Raw genomic sequence first — 24,380 nt, 5'->3', positions numbered from 1 at the left:
AGATTTTTTAAACTTAAACTGTATAGGTAGGTACATTCCTTATCGAGGTAGCGCCCACACGTGGTATTTTGTGGAAGAGCCACACTCAAGGGGCCAAAGAGCCGCAGTTTGCTGACCAGGGGTTTAGTAGAACCTGAAGTCGCTATTTATACTCTGATTAGTATGATTGGTGACTTTAGACAAGTTTACTTCATTTTTCTGGGCTTCTGTTTCTTCACCTAATAAATAATGTTGTTTGAAATTATCTCTGAAATATCTTTTTTATTATAGTATATAAAATGTTAAAAGCTAAAGTAGCTAAAGTAGTAATAGCCATATGAAAATGCACTATGCTTGTAGTAGGAAAAGGAAAGGCATGGATGGAGTTTCAACATTGAGTAATTGCTTCTTGAGCTGTAGTACCGATGTCATGTATAAACATAAATTAATTGCACATTACTTTTTTAAAGATAATAAACACACGGAAGTATAAGTATCCACATAGTACTTCTTTATTGCTTCAGCCATTTAACAACCGTTGTTTCTCATGATGTTAAGAGAGTGTCATGGTTCTGTAACCCTGAGTTGTCAACAGTGCACAAAACAGTGGTTTTTAACTTTTTTAACCTGGAAATACACTTTACATACAGTGGACATACACAAGCAGTTACATAAGCACGTGCATATCCATCATTCAAACAGAGTTTCGCTAACTGTTTTATAGTACTATGGGCAAAATTTTTTCCTATTTTTTTGTTGTTGCAGGTGTTGTTCAATCTATTCTCTTTTTAAGAAATTACTGGTCCTTGTTTGCCAAATCCATTTCAGAGTTTCTAATGGATTGTGATCCACAGTTTTAAAACACTGCACTAATCTCTACTTACTGTAAAGAAACATTTACTTTTTGTAGACTGTCTCAGATTATTCTATTAAAATATTTTTTGCACTGGCTGGTTGGCTCAGTAGTAGAGAGTCAGCCCACCATGTAGACGTCCCTGGTTCCATTCCTGGTCAGGGCACATGGGAGAAGTGACCATCTGCTTCTTTACCCCTCCCCCTATCAATTCTTTCTCTGTCTTTCTCTTCCCCTCCCACAGCCATGGCTCTATTGGAGCGAGTTGACCCCACGCGCTGAGGAAGGCTCCATGGCCTTCACCTCAGGTGCTAAGAAGAAGCTTGATTGCTGAGCAATGTAGCAACAGCCCAGATGGGCAGAGCATTGCACATAGGGGATTTATCGGGTGGATCCCAGTCAAGGTGCTTGCAGGAGTCTGTCTCGGCCTTCCCTCTTCTCACTTAATTAAAAAATTTATAATAAAATTTATTTTCCTACTCTATTGGTCACATCAGGTGCTATTCAATTAACAAGAAATCTTTAGAGTTGTCCCTTACTTGTATGTATATCCACACAATACAAAAGATATAAGAGATCTACACATAGAAACAAATTTAAGTTGAATGTTTCAGTGAATTGTATAGCTATCTTTTGTTTTAATTAATTTATTTATTTTTTGTATTTTTCTGAAGTTGGAAACGGGGAGGCAGTCAGACAGATTCCCGCATGTGCCTGACCGGGATCCACCCGGCATGCCCATCAGGGGGCGATGCTCTGCCCATTTGGGGCGTTGCTCTGTTGCAACCAGAGCCATTCTAGCGCCTGAGGCAGAGGCCATGGAGCCATCCTCAGCGCCCGGGCCAACTTTGCTCCAATGGAGCCTTGGCTGCGGGAGGGGAAGAGAGAGACAGAGAGGAAGAAGAGGGGGAGGAGTGGAGAAGCAGATGGGCACTTCTTCTGTGTGCCCTGGCCGGGAATTGAACCTGGGACTACTGCAGTATAGCTATCTTTAAACATATGCCATCTCCCTTAATTGTTCAGAATTAAATATTAATTTTAAGGGTTTTTTTTCTTGAGGTTTTCTTTATTTGCATCATCATTCCAGGTGCTTCTGTTACCTTTCAGATTAATAGTTCATACTTTTAATTATAGATACATGAAGTGGTTTGATTTAACAAAGAAGAAAAGGAAAGTAGGGTCAGCTTGAATTTCTGTATCACAAAATGGAGCTCTGAATACCATGGCCTTATTGCTGTTTATTATTTCCTTCATTTGTGGTGGTTTGAAGAGTTGGATGAATAGTCATATAGAACTATATAGTTTTCTTTGTCATTCCATATAAAATAACACAAAGTGAGTTTCATGCTTATTTAATTGCCATTTATTTTTTAAATTGTGATAGCATATAGGAAACCATAGAATTTATATATATATAATATACTGTTAAAGGATTCAGAAAGGAAGTAGGAAAAAGGCATTCCTACTCAGAATAGACAGGGTTGTAACTAACATTGAAAAATGAGTTTAGTATACAAATGATCGTTCAGAAAGGGTTTCTTTATAATCTGACTGTAGATACACAAAAGATTGTATTATAAAGTGTTTTGTGAAGATAAAAACTCAAAAGCAGATTGTGGATCTGAAGGTAATTTTATATGAATACATACATGTGAATATGTACTGAACAAATTTCTATTTGGAAGAATTCTTGAAGAATAGATTATATATAAAGTTGTCAGTGTTAGTGTTGAAGATTTTCATTGAAGCTCTTTGTATATATCTCTTTCAGATATGGAAACAAGTGAAAAAATCCAAGGAAGTGGAATACTTCAACTGTTTACAAGTCTGTTGATTCCACAGTCTTCATGCACAGCCAAAGTAGCTAACATCATAGCAGAAGTAGCCAAAAATGGTGAGGTTTTCCTCAAGAACTTTTCTGCTGGGAACATCTTCAGTTTTACACCTTACTTGTCAGTATGTTTTATTTATGTTTTAATTTTGTAGATTAGACATTTTTTATTTTTTCTATTTCTTTTTTCTTTGACTTTTTCATTTGTTTAAAATGACTATGGTGATAGTCATTTTATGTATACATTTCCCATTTGCTATTCCATTCTTTTGGAGTTGAATTAAAGGAAAGCACTGCTAGTCTTTGCTGCATCTGTGTCATTGGTTACTTTGATTATAGGATTCTTGAACTTGCCACTGTCATTTTCATTGTCACAGAGAGCTTACCTTTCTCAATGTGTGCATATTTTTTTGTTATACCGTATTACCCCATGTGTAAGACGCTTAATCCCATGTCTAAGACGCACCTTAGTTTTGGGGCCCAAAATTTGAGTAAAAATGTATTACATAAAGTTATTGAACTTAAGTTTTACTCATAAAATTCATACAACTCCTCATCCGCGAGAAAAAACTGGAAATGGCAAGTAAAACAATCTACAACCGCCATATAAGACGCACCCAGTTTTTAGACCCCAAATTTCTCGGAAAGGGTGCATCTTATACATGGGGAAATACAGAGGTACCCTGTTTTTTACTATTTATTTTTAGTGTGGCCTGTCCTCCTGACATTGGCACTTAATGACAACAGAGCAATTGGAATGTATGTTCTGTTTTCTGCATTCACCTTCATGGGGAACATTTGTTTATTATATTTCCATGTATAAGAATATTCTGGAAAAATAAAAATGACAATAAACTTAGATTATATAATAGCTAATCCATCTCATTACATTTAGTTTATATATAATGAGAGATTCTTTGGAAGAATTTATTGTAACAGAAATATTTACACATGATTTTAATTTGGTCAGTTTGAGGAAATCGCAGCTTCTTAAAGCAGGTTTTAAACATAATGGAAGGCCATACTAAGTGTAATACCTTTAGTGTGTCTCAGTTTATCTGTGTGCTGTTGACAGGCCTTTTATTTTAGTCAGCTGCACATGTCATACTTTAAAGAGAAGAAATTTTACAATTCTGACCTCGTCTGTGTAATCGCCATGGCAGGTGTCGTTGTAAAGTGCCAATGCACGTCGCTGGGGGCTCAGTACACCAGCTTGTGCGTAAATACGGCACCAAAAAGAACTACCATGAAGTGTTTACATATGTTCAGAAGTCCTCAGTCTCCCTCAGGTTTCAGCGATATTTTCTATATGGGTAAATTATTCTTTTTGGTTGTAAACTGGAAACTGGCCACTACTGTAATTATATATATTCTATCATCAGGATCCTGTGCTTTGGGTTTGAGCTGGTCAAAACTCTTCGGAGGTCTTGGAAAGAACTCCTGAAGCAGATTTAGTTTGAAAAGGGAACCCCTTCAGACAGAGTTTGTTAAACACATTTCAATAAATTCCTGGTATATTTTAACATATATTCATCTTTAAGAGGAGTTTACTTTCTCCAGGGATTGGCAGTGTTGCTTTTGCATTGACTGAAAGCTGAGGAATATACCACTTTTGTTCTATCTTTATATATGCTTTAAAAAACTTGCAATATAATTGACATATAACATTGAGTATGGTTAAAATAACCTTTATATGCTTTTGAATTAAAAAAAAAAAGTCAGAGCAGTTTTATTTGACCCACAATTTTCCTATAATTTTTTATCCTTTGTCATTTCAAGAATACCAAATATTGATCATATCATCAAAAATTTGAAAGATTGGATGTTATCATATAGACAATTAGAGCATAAAAGCACATAAAAATAGCAATTCATTAATGCTGCCATTACCTGAAGAATAGCAACAACAAAATAAACAAGCAAAACAGTAGGATAGAAGAACAGAATCCATTTATGAAATGAATGCAAGTCAGAGGATTCCTAAATTTCTTATTTTAGCAGTCATTTAAATGATGCCCCTGTTGGAAATGAGGCATGGGTAGAGGTAAAAAGGAAAATGAATATCTGCCTTTGATTAATTTGAGTTGGTGACAACTTATTAAAGTTAGTGAAATCTATAAAGATTCTAAAGTAACTATTAATCTAAAAGGTAGACAAGTAGGTTGATGTGCCATCTCCTATAGTCACTGAATTTATGGAAGTATATAGTATAAATTGTTTTACCAGTAGGTGATGGAATATCTCATAGTACTGTGTAAAAAAAATCAACAATAAACTTAAAGGTTAGCTTTAGAAGTAGGGAAGTACTCTTAGTCTTGAAAGTTTATTTTATAGAGGATTTTTAATAATACAGAGGTAAGAGTGATAGAAATGCAATCTTTTATTTAGGTAGAGAGGAATTACCTCTGACTTCCAGCTGTGTTAGGGGGAAAAGAAGTTGTTACAGAGATAGCAGTTCACATAGCCCTATGTGATATGCTGCGAAAATTTGAAAATTAAGGGAAAGAGAGGGCAATTACTTATGAGGGTACTTGTGGAACAAATTAAGGAGTAGATCTCCCCTTCTGAAAGTAAGAGTGACTTTTCTTTTTTTAGTAGGATGGATTATAGGTTAAAGAATTAGATCTTGGCCCTGGCTGTTTGGCTCAGTGGTAGATCATTGGCCGAGTGTGTGGAAATCCCGGGTTCAATTCCCAGACAGGGCAAACAGGAGAAGCGCCCATCTGCTTCTTCACCGTTTTCCCTCTCTTTTCTCTTTATCTTTCTTTTCCCCTCCCGCAGCCAAGTCTCCATTGGAGCAAAGTTGGCCCAGGTGCTGAGGATGGCTCCATGGCTTCCACCTCAGGTGCTAGAATGGCTCTGGTTGCAGTGGAGCAATGCCCCAGATAAGGCAGAGCATCGCTCCCTGATGGGCATGCCAGGTGGATCCTGGTTGGGCGCATGTGGGAGTCTTTCTGCCGCCCCTCTGCTTCTTACTTCGGAAAAATAACAACAACAACAACAAAAAAAAAGAATTAGATCTTTATTGGCTAACTTTATTGATCAGAACATCCTAATAGTATGTCATGATATCCAAAATGATGATTCTAATATTGGTTATTAGAGAACTTGCATCAATTTGGGATCTTCATTGTCCTTAAATTTTTCAGTCATCCCTCATGAGACACTATAAAAAAGGTTGTCTGATATGACTATGATGGTATTATTGGGAGTTACTAAATTTAGAATTTAAAAAAGCTTGAAGTATAAGAAAACATTTGATGCTAGACTAAATGCATGGGTACAACAGCAGGTGTGAGTTATCCATAAACACTGAATTTTAATAAAGAGTGGGAATAAAGATAAGGAATAGATGGTTCAGTTGAGTGTTACCAAAATTGAAAAGGACCTAGTTTTAATGATTTGCTTGAACCTTTTCTTAAAAATCTTGTATTTTAACTTTTCAGAGAACATAGTGAAAAATTATGCAATCTGATGGCTTAGTTTATATCTGTAGTATAGTAAGCCCTCACTAAATGTCAAGGATAGATTCTTGAAACTGCAGTGAAACAATGTATGAAAACCAATTTTATGATAGGCTAATTTGATATAAACAAGACAAGAGTTAGGTTTCTGTTGCATCTTATCAACATAGCAAAAGAATATTGAACAGAACGAGTTGTTTGAGGACCTGCTTACTTTAACTAGCAGACCTGTGGAAAGACCATTACCAGTGTTTCCATCATCACATGCTGCTTCCTAAGCACATCCAGTTATTATAAGAAGATAGTGATAACTTAGGTACAAAGAAAGTTCCTTGAAAGTCCTTTCAGTTTATAGCACAGTATTGACAAAGGAAAATACGACCCCGCTCATTGTGTACTTATTTGATGAAGTATATAGTAGGGTTGTAATGGTACTTTTGAACAGAAACGTACTCTAAATAGTAAGCCACCGTAAACATTTTAATGGTAGGTATTTATTTTATTAAGGGACATGATTTATATAAGTTTTGAATCTTTAGATTTTTAATTAAATATGTCTCTTATTTTCAGAATTTATGCGAATTCCATGTGTGGATGCTGGATTGATTTCACCACTGGTGCAGCTACTAAATAGCAAAGACCAGGAAGTGCTGCTTCAGACGGGCAGGGCTCTAGGAAACATATGTTATGATAGCCGTAAGTGTTGAAATATTAGTGATACCCTTATAAACTTTTGTTTAAGGATTATGACTCTCAGACTAATTCCCTTGTAGTGTTAGCATTGTCTTTTTTGGGCTAAGACCTTCTCATGGGCCAGTATGACAACTCTGCTTATTTAGCAGAAGCAGTGGAAATTTGGGCCATAGTATTCTTAATTAAGAAGTTGTAAGAAATGAGTTCTTTCCCTCTGCTATTACAAATTTATTTTCTGAGGAAAGTAAGTCAATTTCTAAGAAATTGAGGCTTTTAATAAAACTATATATTTGTATGTGTGTGTCTAGTTTTTCAATTAGGTTTTATTGAAGTACTATCTCTGAGTGAGAATGCTTATGAACACAAGTTTTTTAAAGTTTCAAAGTCTGTCCAAAAACATTTTTAATTACTTATAATTCGATAAAACCATTCATAAAAATCATTTTCTTCTCAAAACTAGAGTGGCCTACTGCATCTGCATTGATTTCATTCCTATTTGTCATAATGTCATTGTCATCCTCACCACTTTCTATAATACATTCTTCTGTTAGGTCAAGAGAAAACAGGAACTTTGGATATGGGTATATTGCAAAATTTTTATGTTTTCTACTTCTCCTTCCACATATATGTAAGCAAAATACAGACATATTTTGAGTATACTTAATTTAATTAGGCTTATCCTGATTTTTTCTTAGACCTTTATTTTCTGAGCCCAAAACACATATTTTAAATTTCACCTTTAAAGTTTCCTTGGACTTTAGTTCTATTTATGTAACTATACTATCTTTTACTGCTTGTTTTCTCCATTGAGTTTATAATTCCCCTTTTAAGTGAGTTATATTCTGTTATAAACATAGAAGACAAAGTCTTTTAATAATAGGCAGTGCTTTCAATAGTGATTTGTGCACATAAGCCAGCTGTTACATAAAGTCATAAACATTCACTTATAAAAGAATGAAATAGAAAAAAAAGATTGATACTACAGCTTTCAGTTATAACTGGTCTGTTGCAGTGGTGGAAAACTAGCCTCATTTATTCTCCTTTCCTCCTTTTTCTGGAACATTAAATACTATGTATAAAGTCATGGATGGCTTAATAGGAATTTTAACTTGCACTTTCTGGGCCCCATTACTGCTTATTATTCCCCCCCCCCATTACTGCTTATAAATTTACCTATCTGTTTCTTTATTATAGTTCTTTTTACCCTAGGGTATTGACTTTTTAAATAAAATTCTAGTGCTTTATGTCTATAGCTTTGCATTTTTATATTTAAGATTTTTATTAAACACCATAGTTCATAAAGTTAGCTTTCAAGAATGAACCATTTATGTATCTTTTATGTGATTAATTTTAACAATATATATTATAAAAACCTCTGTGGAGTAATTGTCAAAGAATGATAGAATGTATTTGAAGAGCATTGATCATACTACTTTTTTGTCCTTCTGTGTTTATTAGAATTAAAGGCTATCAGAAGTATAGTTCTTGAATTACTCATTGCTTGAACATAGAAAATATTCGTTTTGTTTACTTCTGCCTTGAGTTTTACATATATTGGTAAAATAGAAGAAACACTGAAAGTGATTTATTGTTTCATATTACTCTGGTTTTCAGTAATTTTATTTTCTGTGTACTAAAGAACCTTCATTTAGGGTAATAAGAATCTAGTTAATATGACTATTGTTTTGATAAAAGCACAGTCCATTTTTACAGTCCTTATCAGATCCATTTATTCTGTTCTTACAAGGTATATGGTATAAATTTTGTAGGCTATGAAGTTATTTTTATATTTCGTTTATCTATAAATGTTTGTAAACATGTCTTGTTTAATTCAATGGAAATTATAGTTAAGTAGAAAATTAAGCATAGTGAATACAGGCTATTTTTTATATGTTTAAACCTTGTTTAAGAAAAATTAAGTTAGTAGTCTTAAAATGAATGAATATAAGAAGTGATTTATTACTGTAAATCATGTGATGAAATGTGTTCATTGTGTCCTCCTTATGCATAGAGTTTTCGTTAGACCGAATGCTTTTATAACCTTTTATTTGAAGTTAACTCTCTGTGAACTTCTTAGTAATTTCTCCGAATAATTGTAGGAAAAGTATAGCACCTATATTTGAATTACAAAAATAATGTAAAAGTCTATAAATGTGATGCTATGTAGTTGATTTGTTAATTTACCTGAAATACATTTTTCTTTATATTTTATGACAATTGGGAGTCTGAAAGAACCCAGAAATTAGATTTCTCTTTGTAAAAAGTTTTGAATGCTTTCTATTTTAATGAATTAATTAACCTCTTCCCTCTTGAAAGTATAATGCTTCATTCTTAAAAGGATAATAGGAAACTATATATGACAGTCTTATAAATACAAGAAATATTTTCTTATAAATAACTTTTTTAAAATCACATTTCTGTTATATTGTTGGAATAATCACTTTAATTATCTATCCATCCAAATGTGTATCCATCCAGTCACTCCAAATGTGTAATTTTTTTAGTGTGTGTTTATTCAAAATGATACTAGGTTTATAATAGTTAGTAAAACCAATGTACATAGAAAGTACCATCAGAAATTCACTCTTCGAGATACAAATTTGAGAAATGTGTGCATATTCTATAGGTTTTTATTTTGACAAGGAGTTTACTAGCATATTTCAGGTAAATTTATAGGCTCTTTTGAAAAAAAAGTAGGTCAGATTTCAGTTTTACCAGCTGTGATAGTATCCACTTTAGGAGCTCTTCCTAATGGAAGCTGTATGCCCTAACATCAGCAGACGGAGACAACTGCTAAATGAGACAGTGAGATTTGGTTGTTAATTTAAATTTCAGCCTCTCTCACACATAGAGATGAAAGAATCACTGGGTGAGAATATTTAAAATGCCTGGTCTTTTTCTGTTTTTTTTTTTTTTTTTTTGCTGTGTTTTGTTTTTTCCCAGAGAGCACTTCAGTTTGAGATTTCTCTTTAGAAGTATCTAGACAGACTTCTGACCTAAGCAACGTTTTAAAAAGCAGACTTCTTTTGCTCTGTAACTTTGGCAAAATAACTTATGAAAAGTTTGACATCTTTTAGATCAAAAGAGTAAAAAATTGTATTTCAATTTGGAAAAAAATCAGCAAATCTGTGATGGAATATACTAGGGAATGTGATTTTAAATAGAAGTGTTAAATGTCAGAAATAAATACCGTTGGCCTGTTTAATTACACATTCCTTTCAAAAGTGATAAAAAGTTCTTTTTTTCTCCTTATATGGCCATCCTTGTCCTTTCTTTCAGGGATTAGCTTTGTCTACATACCTATGCACATTTTAAATTGGTGACATATTTACATTGCCTTAGAGTATTGAAGAGCTTCATAGTAAATTTACACCCATTATTTATAATTCATAGGGATAAATTAGTAATGGAAGAAGTTTTCTTTATTTGCAGATATTACTGCTTGTAGCTAGGAAGTAATCAATACAGGATGTATTGGTTAAAAGTTATGTAGTAGAAACTAGAAGAAAATGATTACATGAAATTAATTATGTGTGCCTTTTTATATACCAGGGAAAGTATAATATATAATTCAAATGAATACATGTTAAAATTAAATAAATATGCCTCTTTATAGAAATAAATTTAATGTTATTATATAATTAATTCTATTGGAAAGATACATACAGATTAAGCTTATATGATATACTATTTTATATGATATAAAGAAACTTGAATTCTTGCTTACTGATGAATACATAAATATTCAGGATGATAATGATATTCAGGCTTCCCAATGCCAGTGTTTATGAAGTGAAAGAAATTATTTCATTGACTTCAAGTGTAAATGGAAAGGATACCCAGACACATATATGGACCTATTTATATATTAGTGATTCTAACTATACTATTTTTATGTGATGGATGAAGAAAGAATTCATTGTTCTAACTATAAATGCTGAAAAAGAATTAGCAATAATGCTGTATATTTTGAAATATAAGTTGGTTATTTAAGTATGTATTAATATAGTACAGGCATACTTTGAAATTGTTTAAGTAATCAAATGTTTAACAGTTATACTTAACAGGTAACTACTTATGGCTGGCATTTAAAATGTTTATTTCAGTGATACAAGATTAATTTGCTTAATTATATTAAAAGTTTTGTAGGTCTGTATACCCTCCTTTTTTTTCACTATTCAGTTTTAGCATTGTCAGCCAAGAAGTATAAAAATAAGATTCTTCAATTCTCATCAGTTATTTTTTCTATTTTATGAATGGATTTATTCTCAAAGTATATGTGTATATAAGAATAAATAACTATATGAAAAGACAGTAATTATGGCTATTACATGAAAATACTCCATTGTAAAGATGTCCTACATATATAGTTGGAAATAGATGTTGTGTAACACTATCATAAACTAAAAAAAGTTCATGCCATTAAAGAGCTTTTTAATATGATGGAGAATATAAAAAGCACAAAGGAACACAACTTGTAAACAGTTATAAAGTATATACTAAATTCGAAGAAAAGAGTAGTCTTTTTTTTTTTTTACAGAGACAGAGTCAGAGAGAGGGATAGATAGGGACAGACAGGAACAGAGAGAGATGAGAAGCATCAATCATCAGTTTTTTGTTGTGACACCTTAGTTGTTCATTGATTGCTTTCTCATATGTGCCTTGACCGTGGGCCTTCAGCAGACCAAGTAACCCCTTGCTCTAGCCAGTGACCTTGGGTCCACGCTGGTGAGCTTTTGCTCAAACCAGATGAGCCTGTGCTCAAACTGGCGACCCTTGGGTATCGAACTTGGGTCTTCCGCATCCCAGTCCGACGCTCTATCCACTGCGCCACCACCTGGTCAGGTTTTGGAGTAATTTTTTAGAAATTAAGCAAATAAGTACATTATTTATTGAAGAAATTCATATTGAAGAAATTCTTTTTAAAATTAATATAAATAATGAAATTTTAATGTCTCCTGGAAATATTGCAGATTGAGAGGATTTCCACTTCTTCCATTTACTAAATTGTCACTTAATTTTTCTGAATTTTAGTTTTCTTGTTGGTAAAGTAAACTTGTATGGATTAAACAAAAAAGGTTTATATATAGATGTACAATCTAATTATGAACTGCTGTGCAAAGGAAATGCATAGCATTTTTGTATGATTATTTGCCCTAGTCAGTTTGGGCTGCTTTAAGAAAATTCCATAGATAGGTGGCTTAATGCACCATTTATATCTCACAGTTCTAGAGGCTGGGAAATCCAACCAAGATCAAGGCACCAGTAGATTAAGTATCTGGTGAGAGCACTCTTTCTGGTTTCTCATTGTATCCTGACATGGCAGAAGGAGAAGAGAGAGAGAGAGGAATTAAGCTCCTCCCCTGTCTCTTAGAAAGGTAGTATGTCATTCATGTAAGTTCTACCTGAATGATCTAATTATCTCATAATACCATTACAACAGGAGTTGGAATATCAACATGTGATTTTGGAAGGGGCACAAATATTCAGTCCATAACATTACTTCTAAAAAGTATGCTGTTATGTAATGTAATATATACACTAATGTATGTAAGCTATTTAAAATAAATATATAAAGGCCAAAAGCCATATAAGGAGAGGCAAAGATAAATCTAGTACAAATCAGGGATTATATAGTTATTATATTGAGCACTAATTTAATTTGTGCTTCTAGGAGATCAAGGTAAAAAAACAAGATAACTTGATGTGCTATGTAGTTTTTACTTTATGATAAGGAGAAATATTCTAGTTCTTCAAACAAGCAAACAGAAAAACCTATTGAGACAACCATCAGAAGAGAATTATCAGGATAGTATTAGCTCCTTAAATGATTCTGTACACATCCCTCTTAAAATATGCAAAAAACATACAAAGATTGACATTAAAGACCATGTCTTCAATAATGGTTCTACAGACATTACCCAGACATGATTGTTTCTTATACTAATCTTCAATAGGATCTGAGAAATAATACTGAGAACTTTAGTGAAGAGTGCTCTTCGGCAAGATAGCTAAAATGTTTTGGTAGTGGAACTTGCTTCAAACATGCAACTTAAAAACTTAAAGAATTTTGACTTGAATATGTTTCCTAGTTTATTTTAAAACCAAGTAGAATTAAACTTTTAATTCATTTTACCTGTTCAGTTTTTTTTTTGTATAATATATTCAAGTTGTATTTTCTGAGGCTGAAAAATATTGCTTATCTTTGATTTGCATGAAAGTGAATTTTTAAAAATACCACATATTAATAATGGTTACATTAATCTATACATGTGATAAAATAGCTTAGAACCACACACACACACAAATGCATATGAAAACTGATGAAATCAGAATAAGGTCTGCAGATCATATCAATACTGGTTTCCTAGCTTAGATATCATATTAGAGCTGTGTAAATATTACCATTGGAGCAAGCTAGGTGGTGGGCACAGGGGATCTTTCTGTGAGATTTATTATTTCTTTTTGCAATTTCCTGTGAGCCTCTAATTATTTCAAAATAAAAAGATTTAAAAACCACACATAGCCCTGGCTGGTTGGCTCAGTGGTAGAGCGTCAGCCTGGTGTGCAGGAGTCCCAGGTTCGATTCCTGGTCAGGGCACACAGGAGAAGCGCCCATCTGCTTCTCCACCCCTCCCCCTCTCCTTCCTCTCTGTCTCTCTCTTCCCCTCCCGCAGCGGAGGCTCCATTGGAGCAAAGATGGCCTGGTCGCTGAGGATGGCTCTGTGGCCTCTGCCTCAGGCGCTAGAATGGCTCTGGATGCAACAGAGCGACGCCCCAGAGGGGCAGAGCATTGCCCCCTGGTGGGCATGCCGGGTGGATCCTGGTCGGGCCCATGCGGGAGTCTGTCTGATTGCCTCCCCGTTTCCAGATTCGGAAAAATGCAAATAAATAAATAAATAAATAAAAAACAAACAAACAAAAAAACCACACGTATCCAGGAAGTATACATATTCTCTCTTCTATGGAAAATGACCTTGTTTTTTTCAACTTTAACTGAGAAGTTGGGAGAAAAAATATGTGTGTGTGTGTGTGTGTGTGTATACTTATATATATGTGTGTGTATATATATTATATATATATATAATTTTTTAAAGTATGACCCATAACATTAATTGGCTTTTTACTGGGTTTGTGCAGTTAAAGTGGAGGACAAAATTGGCTCTCTTTCTCCAAATTTGAGGAAAAAAATCAGGGTAAAAAAAAAATTGACAATCCCAAATAAAATTAGGGGAGAGTGAATTTATACCCTTGGGATCTTGGTCAGAACAAGTAATCAACAGATAATAACTTATCAGTTTCTGCCTTCTATGCAACTCAATATAATGATAGGTTAGATATTAGCATTCCTAGTCAGTCTCAGAAGAATTTCTATGTTGGGCCACAAGTCTTTATTTCAGGTGACATTTCTTGAAGTCTTACCTGAAGTAGTGAAATTAGGATCAGCCTATAAGTAGTTTATAAGTTACCGTTGTTCTAGAAAATCAATGCATATATATGAGGGGAAAATAGTTCTGCTGATAATTACTTCTGTTTCATTGTCCAAGTGTGTCTCCTATATTTAAGAGTAAATTGAAGGTAATGAAGCGTGTGTGTGTGTGTGTGTGTGTGTGTGTGAGTGTGTGAGTGTATAAATAAAAATAAGTAAAAAGACACTGTGGTAAATGCTGTAAGAGGATACATAGTAAGTTTTTGGAGTGAACTCATTTGTGTTTGAGCTCACCCAGTATTATTTATGGAGAAGGAATCATTTAGTCTGCATAGGAGTTGGACCTGTAGAGAGAGGTTAAAAGATATTTTAGGAACACAGAAAAACATTTTAAAAGGTAGATAAAACTTGGACAGAGATGTCTGGAATCTGTTTTAGAGAAGGTCTGGCACAGTGGGAGCTATTAGAGATTTTTGAGCAAAAGTTAAGTGCTCATATTGATACCCTAGAAATTTGAAAGAGATGTACATTATAAGAGAGGAAGATATTCATAACAAGTAGCGTGAATCTTAGTAATATGCTTCTGAAACAGAATTTTTTCAAAATACATTTTCTTAGTCATACCCTATAACCAATAAATCAGAATGTCTGAGGTTAGAATCCAGCTTATCATGTATATTCTGCAAAAGCTGCCTCAACGATTCTGATGCACTTTCCTACTTAAAAACCACTGGAAAGTGATTAAATGAAGAATAACCAGTTAAGAAAGTCTCTCCCCCTCCCCCAAGCTTGATAAATAGAGAGAACAGGAAGGAAGAGGTGTTTGTGTGTGTAAGAATCCAAGATGATACCAGTTAAGAGAAGGAAATCATGAGTCCAAAATTTAAATCTGGGTACTACCAACAACAGAAATAGTGAGATCTCAACCAGGTGCATATTTTTGGAAGCATGTTGAACTTAAAGTGCTGTTGTCACATGGGAATTCATGCACTCAAAATGATGGCTGATCCATGGGAACAGAAGAAATACTTAAAGGAAAGCATGAGGAAAATCACATTTAGGGTTTAGAAGTGAAATTGCTAAGGAAGAATTACTGAAAGAGTTGAGGAAGACAAGTTCAGTGTCATGGATTTTAAAGAGTTGATGGTAAACAGAGTTAAGTGCTGCTTAGGAAAAAAATTACTGAATTTTGATGATTAGGTCAACAGATGTTCATGTTTTTAAGAACATCTTTGAGTATTATAGAGGAAAGGGCTACAGTGAGTAATGAGGAAGTGATGGGAAGGTACAAACTTTCTAGAGGTTCAGTGAGAAAAGGAGAGGCAATAGTAGTTGAAGGGCAAATAATATAGAGTAGAGGAGACAGGAATGTATTTGTTGGGCTAGGGACCTGACGGCCAAAGACAGTAAATTTCCTAGAGGGGAACATTGATGGAGAACGGTTATAGATGAAAAAGGACAAATGAACTCAAGTAAACGGGGTGGGAATGGGAAAGCACATTTCTGCCCCAGGAAAATGACAAGGTAGGTGAAATTAGGGAAAAAAATATTAGGGTCAGTCAAAAGAGTGTTTCTGGCATGACCTCCATCTTTCCAGTAAAGTAGAAGTCATAGGCAAGGTGATAGGAACTTGTTATGGGAGAGAAGTTCAGGTTTGGGGCTCTGGGGCGTGTAATGAACAGTCATGGAAATAACCAGATGGTAGTGGAGGCTTACTATGATTAGAGATCTTCTGTTATACACTTAAAATGCATGTAAGCTAAGGAGTTATTTTGTACTCTGATGAGTGGACAGGAACAAGTCACTAAAAATAACTTGAAATTGGTATTTTTAGTTTCTTAGAAGCACAGTTTGATTGCAATGGGAAGGAAAGTGAGGCAGAGATAACAAGAAGTCATTATAGTAGGCCAGGTATGATATGGTAAATACTGACTGGACCAGAAAGAATGAAATTCATGTTTCAAGTAAGATTGGATTGTTTATTATCAGTTTGGTTGGTTTTGCATAGTACTACACCAGGGTAAGCAATGTTAAGTTCTTTAACCCTTCAGATAGTTTACACTTTGAGGAACTATGATCTTTTCATTTCTACACTTGATATCACATTCAAATCTCTCTTGTTTATAAAAATGCTATTTAAGCCTGACCAGTAATGGCACAGTGAATTGACCTGGGACGCTGAGGTACCAGATTCGAAACCTCAAGGTCTCTGGCTTGAACATGTGATCTTAGACATGATCCCAAGGTTACTGGCTTGAGCTAAAAGGTCACTGGCTTGAAGTCCAAGGTTGCTGGCTTGAACGAGAGGTCATTGCCGAAGCCCAAGTTCGCTGGCTTAAGCAAAGAGTCACTGGCTTGGCTGGACACTCCCCCCCATCCCTGGTCAAAACTTGTATGAGAAGCAATCAATGAACAACTAAAGTCCCTCAACTATGAGTTGGTGCTTATCATTTCTAAAAAATAAGGTATCTAAAAACTAAGATTCTATAAATTTTTATTCTAATATAAATTGCAGGGCAAAGACTTCATTCATTATACAGCTGCTTTTTCCAATACTTGATTAGTTTCCAATCACTATGCTATATATAAGAAGCTAATACCTTGTTAAAGAGATGGAATAATAGTCTTATAGTCTTGAGCAGTTGTTACAGTTATATAGACATAAAAGTGAAGGGAACAACTGAAGGAGTATTTATTGCACATTGCAACACATTAGATGATATTTCTTCAGTTCAATAAAAAGTCATTAACATTGCCAAATTATTATTATTATTATTATTATTATTAGTCCTTTGGATACAAGGTTCCTTCCTAGTCACTGAATCAGAAGCCTTTAGAATTTTTCTTTCCTGATTAACAAGTGTGGAGAAAGTCTGCAAAAATAAGATTATTTTTCTTTCTGTTGTTTAAATCTTTTTCCCTCTTACCTTTACTGCCCTAATTTCATCTGTTGAAGATGAAGTCAAAGTTCAGATACATTAAACATAAAACTAGTCTTTGTATTGAAACCTGGTCAATACATGTTGTCTTCTTCTCTTAATTGTGTTCTGTTTTGATTTTTCTGTTTTTCTTCTTTGTAGCCAAGCTGACTGAAGTACTGAGAACTTTAATTGTTTCTATCAGTAATCACATATGCACACATACATATACACAGTATAGTATGATTTCTCTTAAATATGAAATCATTTGATATAAAAGAATCTTTTATATTTAAAATAATTCAAATAAAGCTTAATTTTGATTCTGAGCAATTACACTAATAAATTGGAATAATACATTATTTTCATTGTTATCTGAATGCTGTTCAGAAGTCATTTAAGGTAATTTTTTGAAAATAACTGAGTTTAGTAAGATATTTTAAAATGTGTATATAACCACAGTCTTCTACTAATAAAATAACAAAAATAGAGTAACTCTAGTGATTTCATTAGGAAATATGTGGTGATTTTTGGATGTTCCATTATTATATAAAGTTTTTTTGAAAAAAGTGGAATTGTCCAACAATTCTGACTGATGTGAGAAATCCGTTGGACTACAAAAATTAATACTACTGTCAGCAGGTACACCTAAGCTGTGTTCATCAGTGCCATGTTATGACCTGATTTTAAACTGTATCTGTGGAACCAGTGCTTTCCCTCCTGATCCTGCATTATATAATATAAATCTACAGTATATGGAATTTTCTGTATAAATACAAAATTTAAACCTGAATGTAATACTATGCCACAAAATTGCAAGCTTTATGCTTATTTCTTGATACATGAGTATTTGACAGTCATGGTGGGTTTCTGTTCTTCATGACTTATTTTTGTAATTCCACTGTTGTAGTATTTATAGCTTTTACTTTTATAACTAGGCTTCCATGCCTTTTTACCTACACCTAGATCATGAATAAGTTTCATTTTGAATTTCAGTAGAGTGTTGATGCCTTTAAATTTTTCATTAGAATGCTTAGAATATTTGAATATGTGTAAAGTACGTGATAGAAATTGACTACTATGGCAGAATTATAGGAGGGAAATGTCAGTATCAGAATTTAATTTTCTTCCCTAATAAAGTTTATAAACATATTTTGACTTTATCTTGAAAAATCGTGTAGGTATGTCTGTTTACTGTTACCCTGCTCTAGAAAAACAGCATAGCACTGGGAAAATTAAAAGGCAGTATATTTAATAAGAACACAAAAAATCCTTTATATAATGTACGTTAGATAGCCAGTATATCTGAATTACAAAAATATGGTACTATTCTTAATAGTTTAAGTCATTGGCTACCAGCTTTTTTTTCATTCGCCCACAACAGAAATAGGATTATAGTCTTTACAGGCTACCAACATTTTTGAGTATATTAACACCAAAATAATTGTAGCCCCTTGAAGCTATTTCTCACATACAGTAATAATTGTACTTTATAAAAATTATTTATTAGGAAAATAAATTTATACCGTGTTGATTCAAAGGCTAGAATTTCTATATTGGAGGGTAAATTTTTATCACTTGCAAAATGTTTATTTTAAATCCAGTATCTTGATGCTGAGGATTGTAAATCAAAATCAAAAGAGACATACCACCACAGTAAAACAAACTAACAAAGATTTAACCTGGTGTAGCTTTCTAATCAGCCTTCTGCACAACATGGGGTAAAGTGTACATCTACTAAATGAGTTTAGAGTTAGAAATATACATTTATGTCATTGAAGATATGTATTTATGTTCCTGCTTATAGAAAGTCTCAACACTTACACCATAGGTCATATTATTTGAGTGTTTTTTCCCCCAGTAGTGATGGTGAGAATATTCTCACTCTGTGCCTTCATATTCATAGCTAGTTAGCTAGCTAGACAGACAGACAGACAGACATGCATAGAATACTTGAATCAACAAATATTGATTGAGTCTGTTGTGTTCAGGGCACTGTGCTGGACACTGAGGATAATTAGTGATAATAAAAGTAAGAAGTCTCTTCATATGGGGCTTATATAGGAGGAGATAAAATAAGTAAATACTGTAAAAAGAAGATATTTACAACTTAAGATCATTGACATCAAGGGAATGAACAGGTGATGTGATGGAGAATATCTGAAGATGAAGAAGTTCTCCCAGGATGTTACTTGAGTTGAGGTCTGAAAAGTGGGAATGACCTAGGTATTTATTTTATTTATTTATTTATTTATTTTTCTGAAGTTGGAAATGGGGAGGCAGACAGACTCCTGCATGCGCCCAACCAGGATCCATCCGGTATGCCCACCAGGGGGCGATGCTCTACCCATCTGGGGCGTCGCTCTGTTGCAACCAGAGCCATTCCAGCGCCTGAGGCAGAGGCCATGGAGCCATCTTCAGCGCCCGGGCCAATTTTTGCTCCAATGGAGCCTCGGCTGCGGGAGGGGAAGAGAGAGACAGAGAGGAAGGAGAGGGGGAGGGGTGGAAAGCAGATGGGTGCCTTTCCTGTGTGCCCTGGCCAGGAATCGAACCCGGGACTCCTGCACGCCAGGCTGATGCTCTACCACTGTAGGTATTTAAAGAGAAAGGGAAGAAAATTTTTTACAGAAGTATAAAAATTGCAAAGCTCTGAATGAGGAAAGAACTTGGTGTGTTTAAAGAACAGAAAAGAGACCAGAGTACATGAAATGCAGTAAACAGGGAGGATGTTGTGCAATCAAATAGAAGAAATAAAACCTAGATCATAGCGAGGCTTGTGGATCATTCTAGAACAGTGACTTTGAACCTGTGTGCCGCAAGAACCCTTAAAACGTGCAAAGCCTGACTGTTTAAGTCAGGAGCATGGAACTTTCAACCAGTAGATGTAAAAGAAAATAACAAAACAAAACAACCAATACAACAATAGTCATCTGATGTAAATGAATCAAAATTATACCTATTTTTTGGCATGTCACAGAATTTCAGGAGTTAGTTTGTGTGCTGTGGGATGGAAAAGGTTGTAAATCACTGTCTTCGAGTAATGAGAAGCCATTGAAGGGGATAGGATTTAGAGTTGAAAAGTATCACTCTTGGAGCTGCATGGAAGGTGGGTTGAGAGGAATGGAAGAGCTCAGAACAGAAGCATGAAGACCAGTTCAAGACTGACGGTGGTCCAGGCAAGACAGCGGTGACTTGGCTTAGAGGTGTGTAGTAGTGAGGGTGGTGGGCATCGGAGGAATTGGGGAAGTACTTAGAGAGGTGGATGAATCGGGAATGAGGGTGAGGGGAAAATCAAGAGTGATTCCTAGACTGAGGCTTGAGCAGCTGGACAGAGGAGGTGGCATTTTACTGATTTAGGGAAGAACAGAATCTGTTTTGTTATGTTTTTCTGAGTTTTGTTGCTGCTGCTTGTTTTTATTTTCCTGGGGGGCAGTAGTCTGAGATTCTTAATAAAGATACGCAAGAGAAAATGACAGGTGGGCAATTTCTATATCATTTTGGGGATAAAATACAGAAAAAGATTAATCTTTTGCATTTAGCAAAATGTTCAGGTGTTACTTGGGTAGATTATGTAGATTCAGGAAACATGAGAAATTAGAAATATTAAGGGTATAAACCTACCTAGAAGTAAAAAAAAAAAATTTCAAATAAAGAACTTTAAGAAGTCTTCTAATTCAGCCTTTCCAATTATGTAGATAAGGAGATAGGCCTGAGAGTTCAAGTGTCTTTTCAGGATCAACAGCTACACTGCTGATAGTGCTGATCTAAAATCCCTGTCTCTGGTTCACTGCTTCTGTAAGTACTGTGTTTGAGGAAGTTAACACTTTCATATGTGTGTAAATACTTCATTAACTATGTTTATGCTTCAGTATTAGTAGTTCAGTTCTTAAAATTTTCAAATATCAGAATATGTTCTAAGGGTTTTACTAAAAGCTAATCCTAAACCAGCATTTCGTTTAATCTGTTATAAATCACAAAAACAAACAAGCACAACCAAGAGATGAAAGAAAAACATTTTACATTTTCAAATTGAAAACTTTATGTTAAAAAGTATGTATATATAAACATGTTATACCATGTTTCTTTATTCTAGTCATTTTTTTTCTAAATGAAGAGGAGTGTATGAAACACCTTTTTGTTTTTTGGGAAATAAAGGACATTTGGTTTTATCAGAATTCTTAATAAAACTAAGGAAATCCAGACAAAAATTTGAGAATTGTACTGTTCTCAGTAAACCACCTAAACAAACAGGTATACCCATCAATTTTTCAGACAAATATTTATTCTTTTGTTCTATTTCCTCTGTGTACAGAGTATAATAAAAATTAAAACATATCATCCTTACTGTTGTCTTTAATAAATTCTTTCCTAAGATGAAGAGTAATAGATAGGAATTTATACACATTTTATATAAGTTTCTCTAATTTATTGACATAGCAGAGTGAGCTTTTCTACTTAGTAGCTCTCTAACATAAATTTTTTTCTCATTTTGGGCTTTAAATAAATTGAAGTTTCAAGTAGCAAAACTTTAGTGATGTATCAAATAAAAAGGAAAAACAGTTCCCCAGTAACCTGAAAAACCGTAAAACAGGCAGTGATAAAAGAACAGAACAGATTTTTTTTCTTTGAACAACTTGTCATTTGAATGAACACCAGAGGATAGCTTTTTTTTCTTTCTTTCTCTTCCACATAATATAGTATGGGACAGATAAATATTTAATATACATTATTTGTATCACCTAAACTTGTTAGATCTGGTCAATAATATGTAGTGCTTTATAATACATATTTTAGGAGGCCATAACAATGAAATTCATAGGCAGTTTTTTAAAAACTAATTCAGTGTTAAAATTGACTAACAGCCAGTCTTTCAGGTGAAAATACTTAATGATTTCTGAGAGAGGGATCAGTTTCATAGTTCTTACATGAAGGTCTAGTTGCTTTATTCCTCTTCACAGTTCTGAGTCACTGACATAATTTTTTAATAGTCATTTCCAAATTTTACTTCTTATCACACTTTTATTTCTTTTAGCCCTTAATTTTTTCTCATTTTGTGATTTGGATAATTTGTTATTGCAAAAGTTAATTAGAAAAGTTGTGCATTAAAATCAGCTTTATAAACTGGGGCTGATATTTTTCTATAGTGGCTGTATTCACAATAGCCATAAACTAGAAACATCCCAAATATCTATAACTAAATGGATTTAAAGTAAAAATAGTGATGTGTCCACATCATGGAATTACAACTCAGCAATAAAGAAGAATAAACCACTTAACATACTTGATACTATTGATGAATCTTAAAATTATTAGGCTGAGTTAAAGAAGCTAGATATAAAAGAATACATACTGTATGAATTCATAAGATGCAAACTAATCTATAGTGACAGAAAACAGTGGGTTGTCTGGGGCCAGAGCAAAGGAGAGATAGCATGCAAGGGGACACACGCAATCTTGTTTGTGATGAAATGTTTAGTATCTTGATTGTGTTCATGGTTCCTGGAATACACAGAACTGTAAAAACTTACAAATCACACATTTTAACATTTATATAGTTTATTTTACATAATTTTTTCTCACTAGAGTTAATAAGGAATAGAGTATCAGAATTTAAACAATAGAGTACATACTTTTTTCTTTTTATATATAATAAATGCAAATAAGGGCTTGAAAGACCTTCTGGGAAATATGACCATGGATCGTTTTCTAACCTAAGGTAAAACTTACATCTTTATTTGTGCTTCCATTGTACTCTGGAAACTTAACTGTGTTTATTCCTTAAATATTTTCTTTCATACTTTTTCCTCCTAAACTGTGAATTAATTATCTTTGTATTCTTCAAACCTAGCTCAGTAAGTGAAACATCATAGTTCCCCTGCAAAACTTTGATATATAAAGGCAGGAGAATGAATGCTAATTTGGTCACAGGTCTTAAATATCTTGACTAACTATTACTGAATATATGTCATTAATCATTAATTTAAGAAAATATTCCTGTTGAGGTTAACTTTGGTGAGCTAAAGAAAATAATTTTGCTTCATAAATCTACCTCTTATGCATTCATAATTTATATATTTTAGGTGAATATATTTATATATATCATGAACATTTAATTTCTGTGATTTCCTTAATAGACTGCCTTTTTTCTTTTTCCTCCATCTGTTCTTCCAGAAAAAATGTATGTTCTCTTTCAATTCTTTCATTAACACCATTAAAAAAACCCCACTGTATTAAAACTTCTCTTCTGCCAGACTAGGTAGTAGCGCAATAGATAAGAGTGTTGGCCTGGAACGCTGAGGACCCAGGATGGAAACCCATGGTCACTAGCTTCAGCCAGAGGTTGCTGGCTTGAGCAAGGGGTCACTGGCTCAGCTGGGGTACCCTGGTCAAGACACACATGAGAAAGCAATCAATGAACAACTGAGGTGCTGTAACTATGGAGTTGATGCTTCTCATCTCTCTCCCTTCCTGTCTGTCCCTTTCTGTCTCTCTCTCTTTATTTATATATATGTATATATAAAACAACTTGTATTCTGTTTACTACTAGAATAAAAACTATGAAAGCTTTTCTTTTATTCCTATTTCATAAATTTTGATGGTTTGTTGATGGCTGCTCACACATTTAGGATTGTTTTATATTCTTAACATCATGTAATTTACCTCTTTTATTTTTATTTACTTTTATTTAGTTAGAGGAGGGGAGGCAGAGACAGACTCCTGTATGCACCCCAGCCAGGATCCACCCAGCAAGCCCACCAGGGAGCGATTCTCTGCCCATCTGGGGCCCTTGCTCCTTTGCAGCTGGAGCCATATTTTAGCACCTGAGGTGGAGGCCATGGAGCCATTCTCAGTGCCCAGGGTCAGTTCACTCCAATGGAGCAATGACTGCAGGAGGGAGAGGAGAAAAAGAGAGAGAGAGAGAGAGAGAAACAAGAGAGGGAGTGGTGGAGAAGTAGATGGGTGCTTTTCCTGTGTGCCCTCACCGGGACTTGAACATGGGACATCCACACGCCAGGCCGACTCTCTACCACTGAGCCAACTGGCCAGGGCCTAATTTACCTCTTTATCCCTGGTAATATTGATTGTTCTGTCACCTTCTATATTTGATAGTATAGACACACAAATCTTCCTTTGGTTAATGTTTACATGATATATCATTTACTATTTTTAAATTTTTAATTTGAATGTCTTTATATTTAAGGGAGTTACTTAT

The 24,380-nt window shown here is 34.2% G+C and overlaps 1 protein-coding gene across 7 annotated transcripts in view; it reads left to right on the top strand.

Moving 5' to 3' along the window:
• The window catches only part of RAP1GDS1 (Rap1 GTPase-GDP dissociation stimulator 1), a 151,130-nt gene that overhangs the window by 51,376 nt on the left and 75,374 nt on the right, over positions 1-24,380 (top strand). For 5 of the 7 annotated variants that reach the window (XR_010731920.1, XM_066280254.1, XM_066280257.1 and 2 more), the window contains exons 3-4: positions 2,604-2,726; positions 6,698-6,823. Coding sequence is in view for 6 of the 7 variants with exons in the window: in XM_066280254.1 (XP_066136351.1) it covers positions 2,604-2,726; positions 6,698-6,823 (249 nt within the window). In the remaining variant the exon portion in view is untranslated. Of the gene's footprint in view, positions 1-2,603; positions 2,789-6,697; positions 6,824-24,380 lie in introns of those variants that run through there. The other 2 variants (XM_066280259.1, XM_066280258.1) reach the window with 2 other exon arrangements.

Source organism: Saccopteryx bilineata, chromosome 5, assembly GCF_036850765.1.
Source record: "Saccopteryx bilineata isolate mSacBil1 chromosome 5, mSacBil1_pri_phased_curated, whole genome shotgun sequence".
Classification (NCBI taxonomy): domain Eukaryota; kingdom Metazoa; phylum Chordata; class Mammalia; order Chiroptera; family Emballonuridae; genus Saccopteryx; species Saccopteryx bilineata.
Note: the sequence above shows the minus strand (reverse complement) of the source record. Positions and strands in the feature narration are given on the sequence as shown.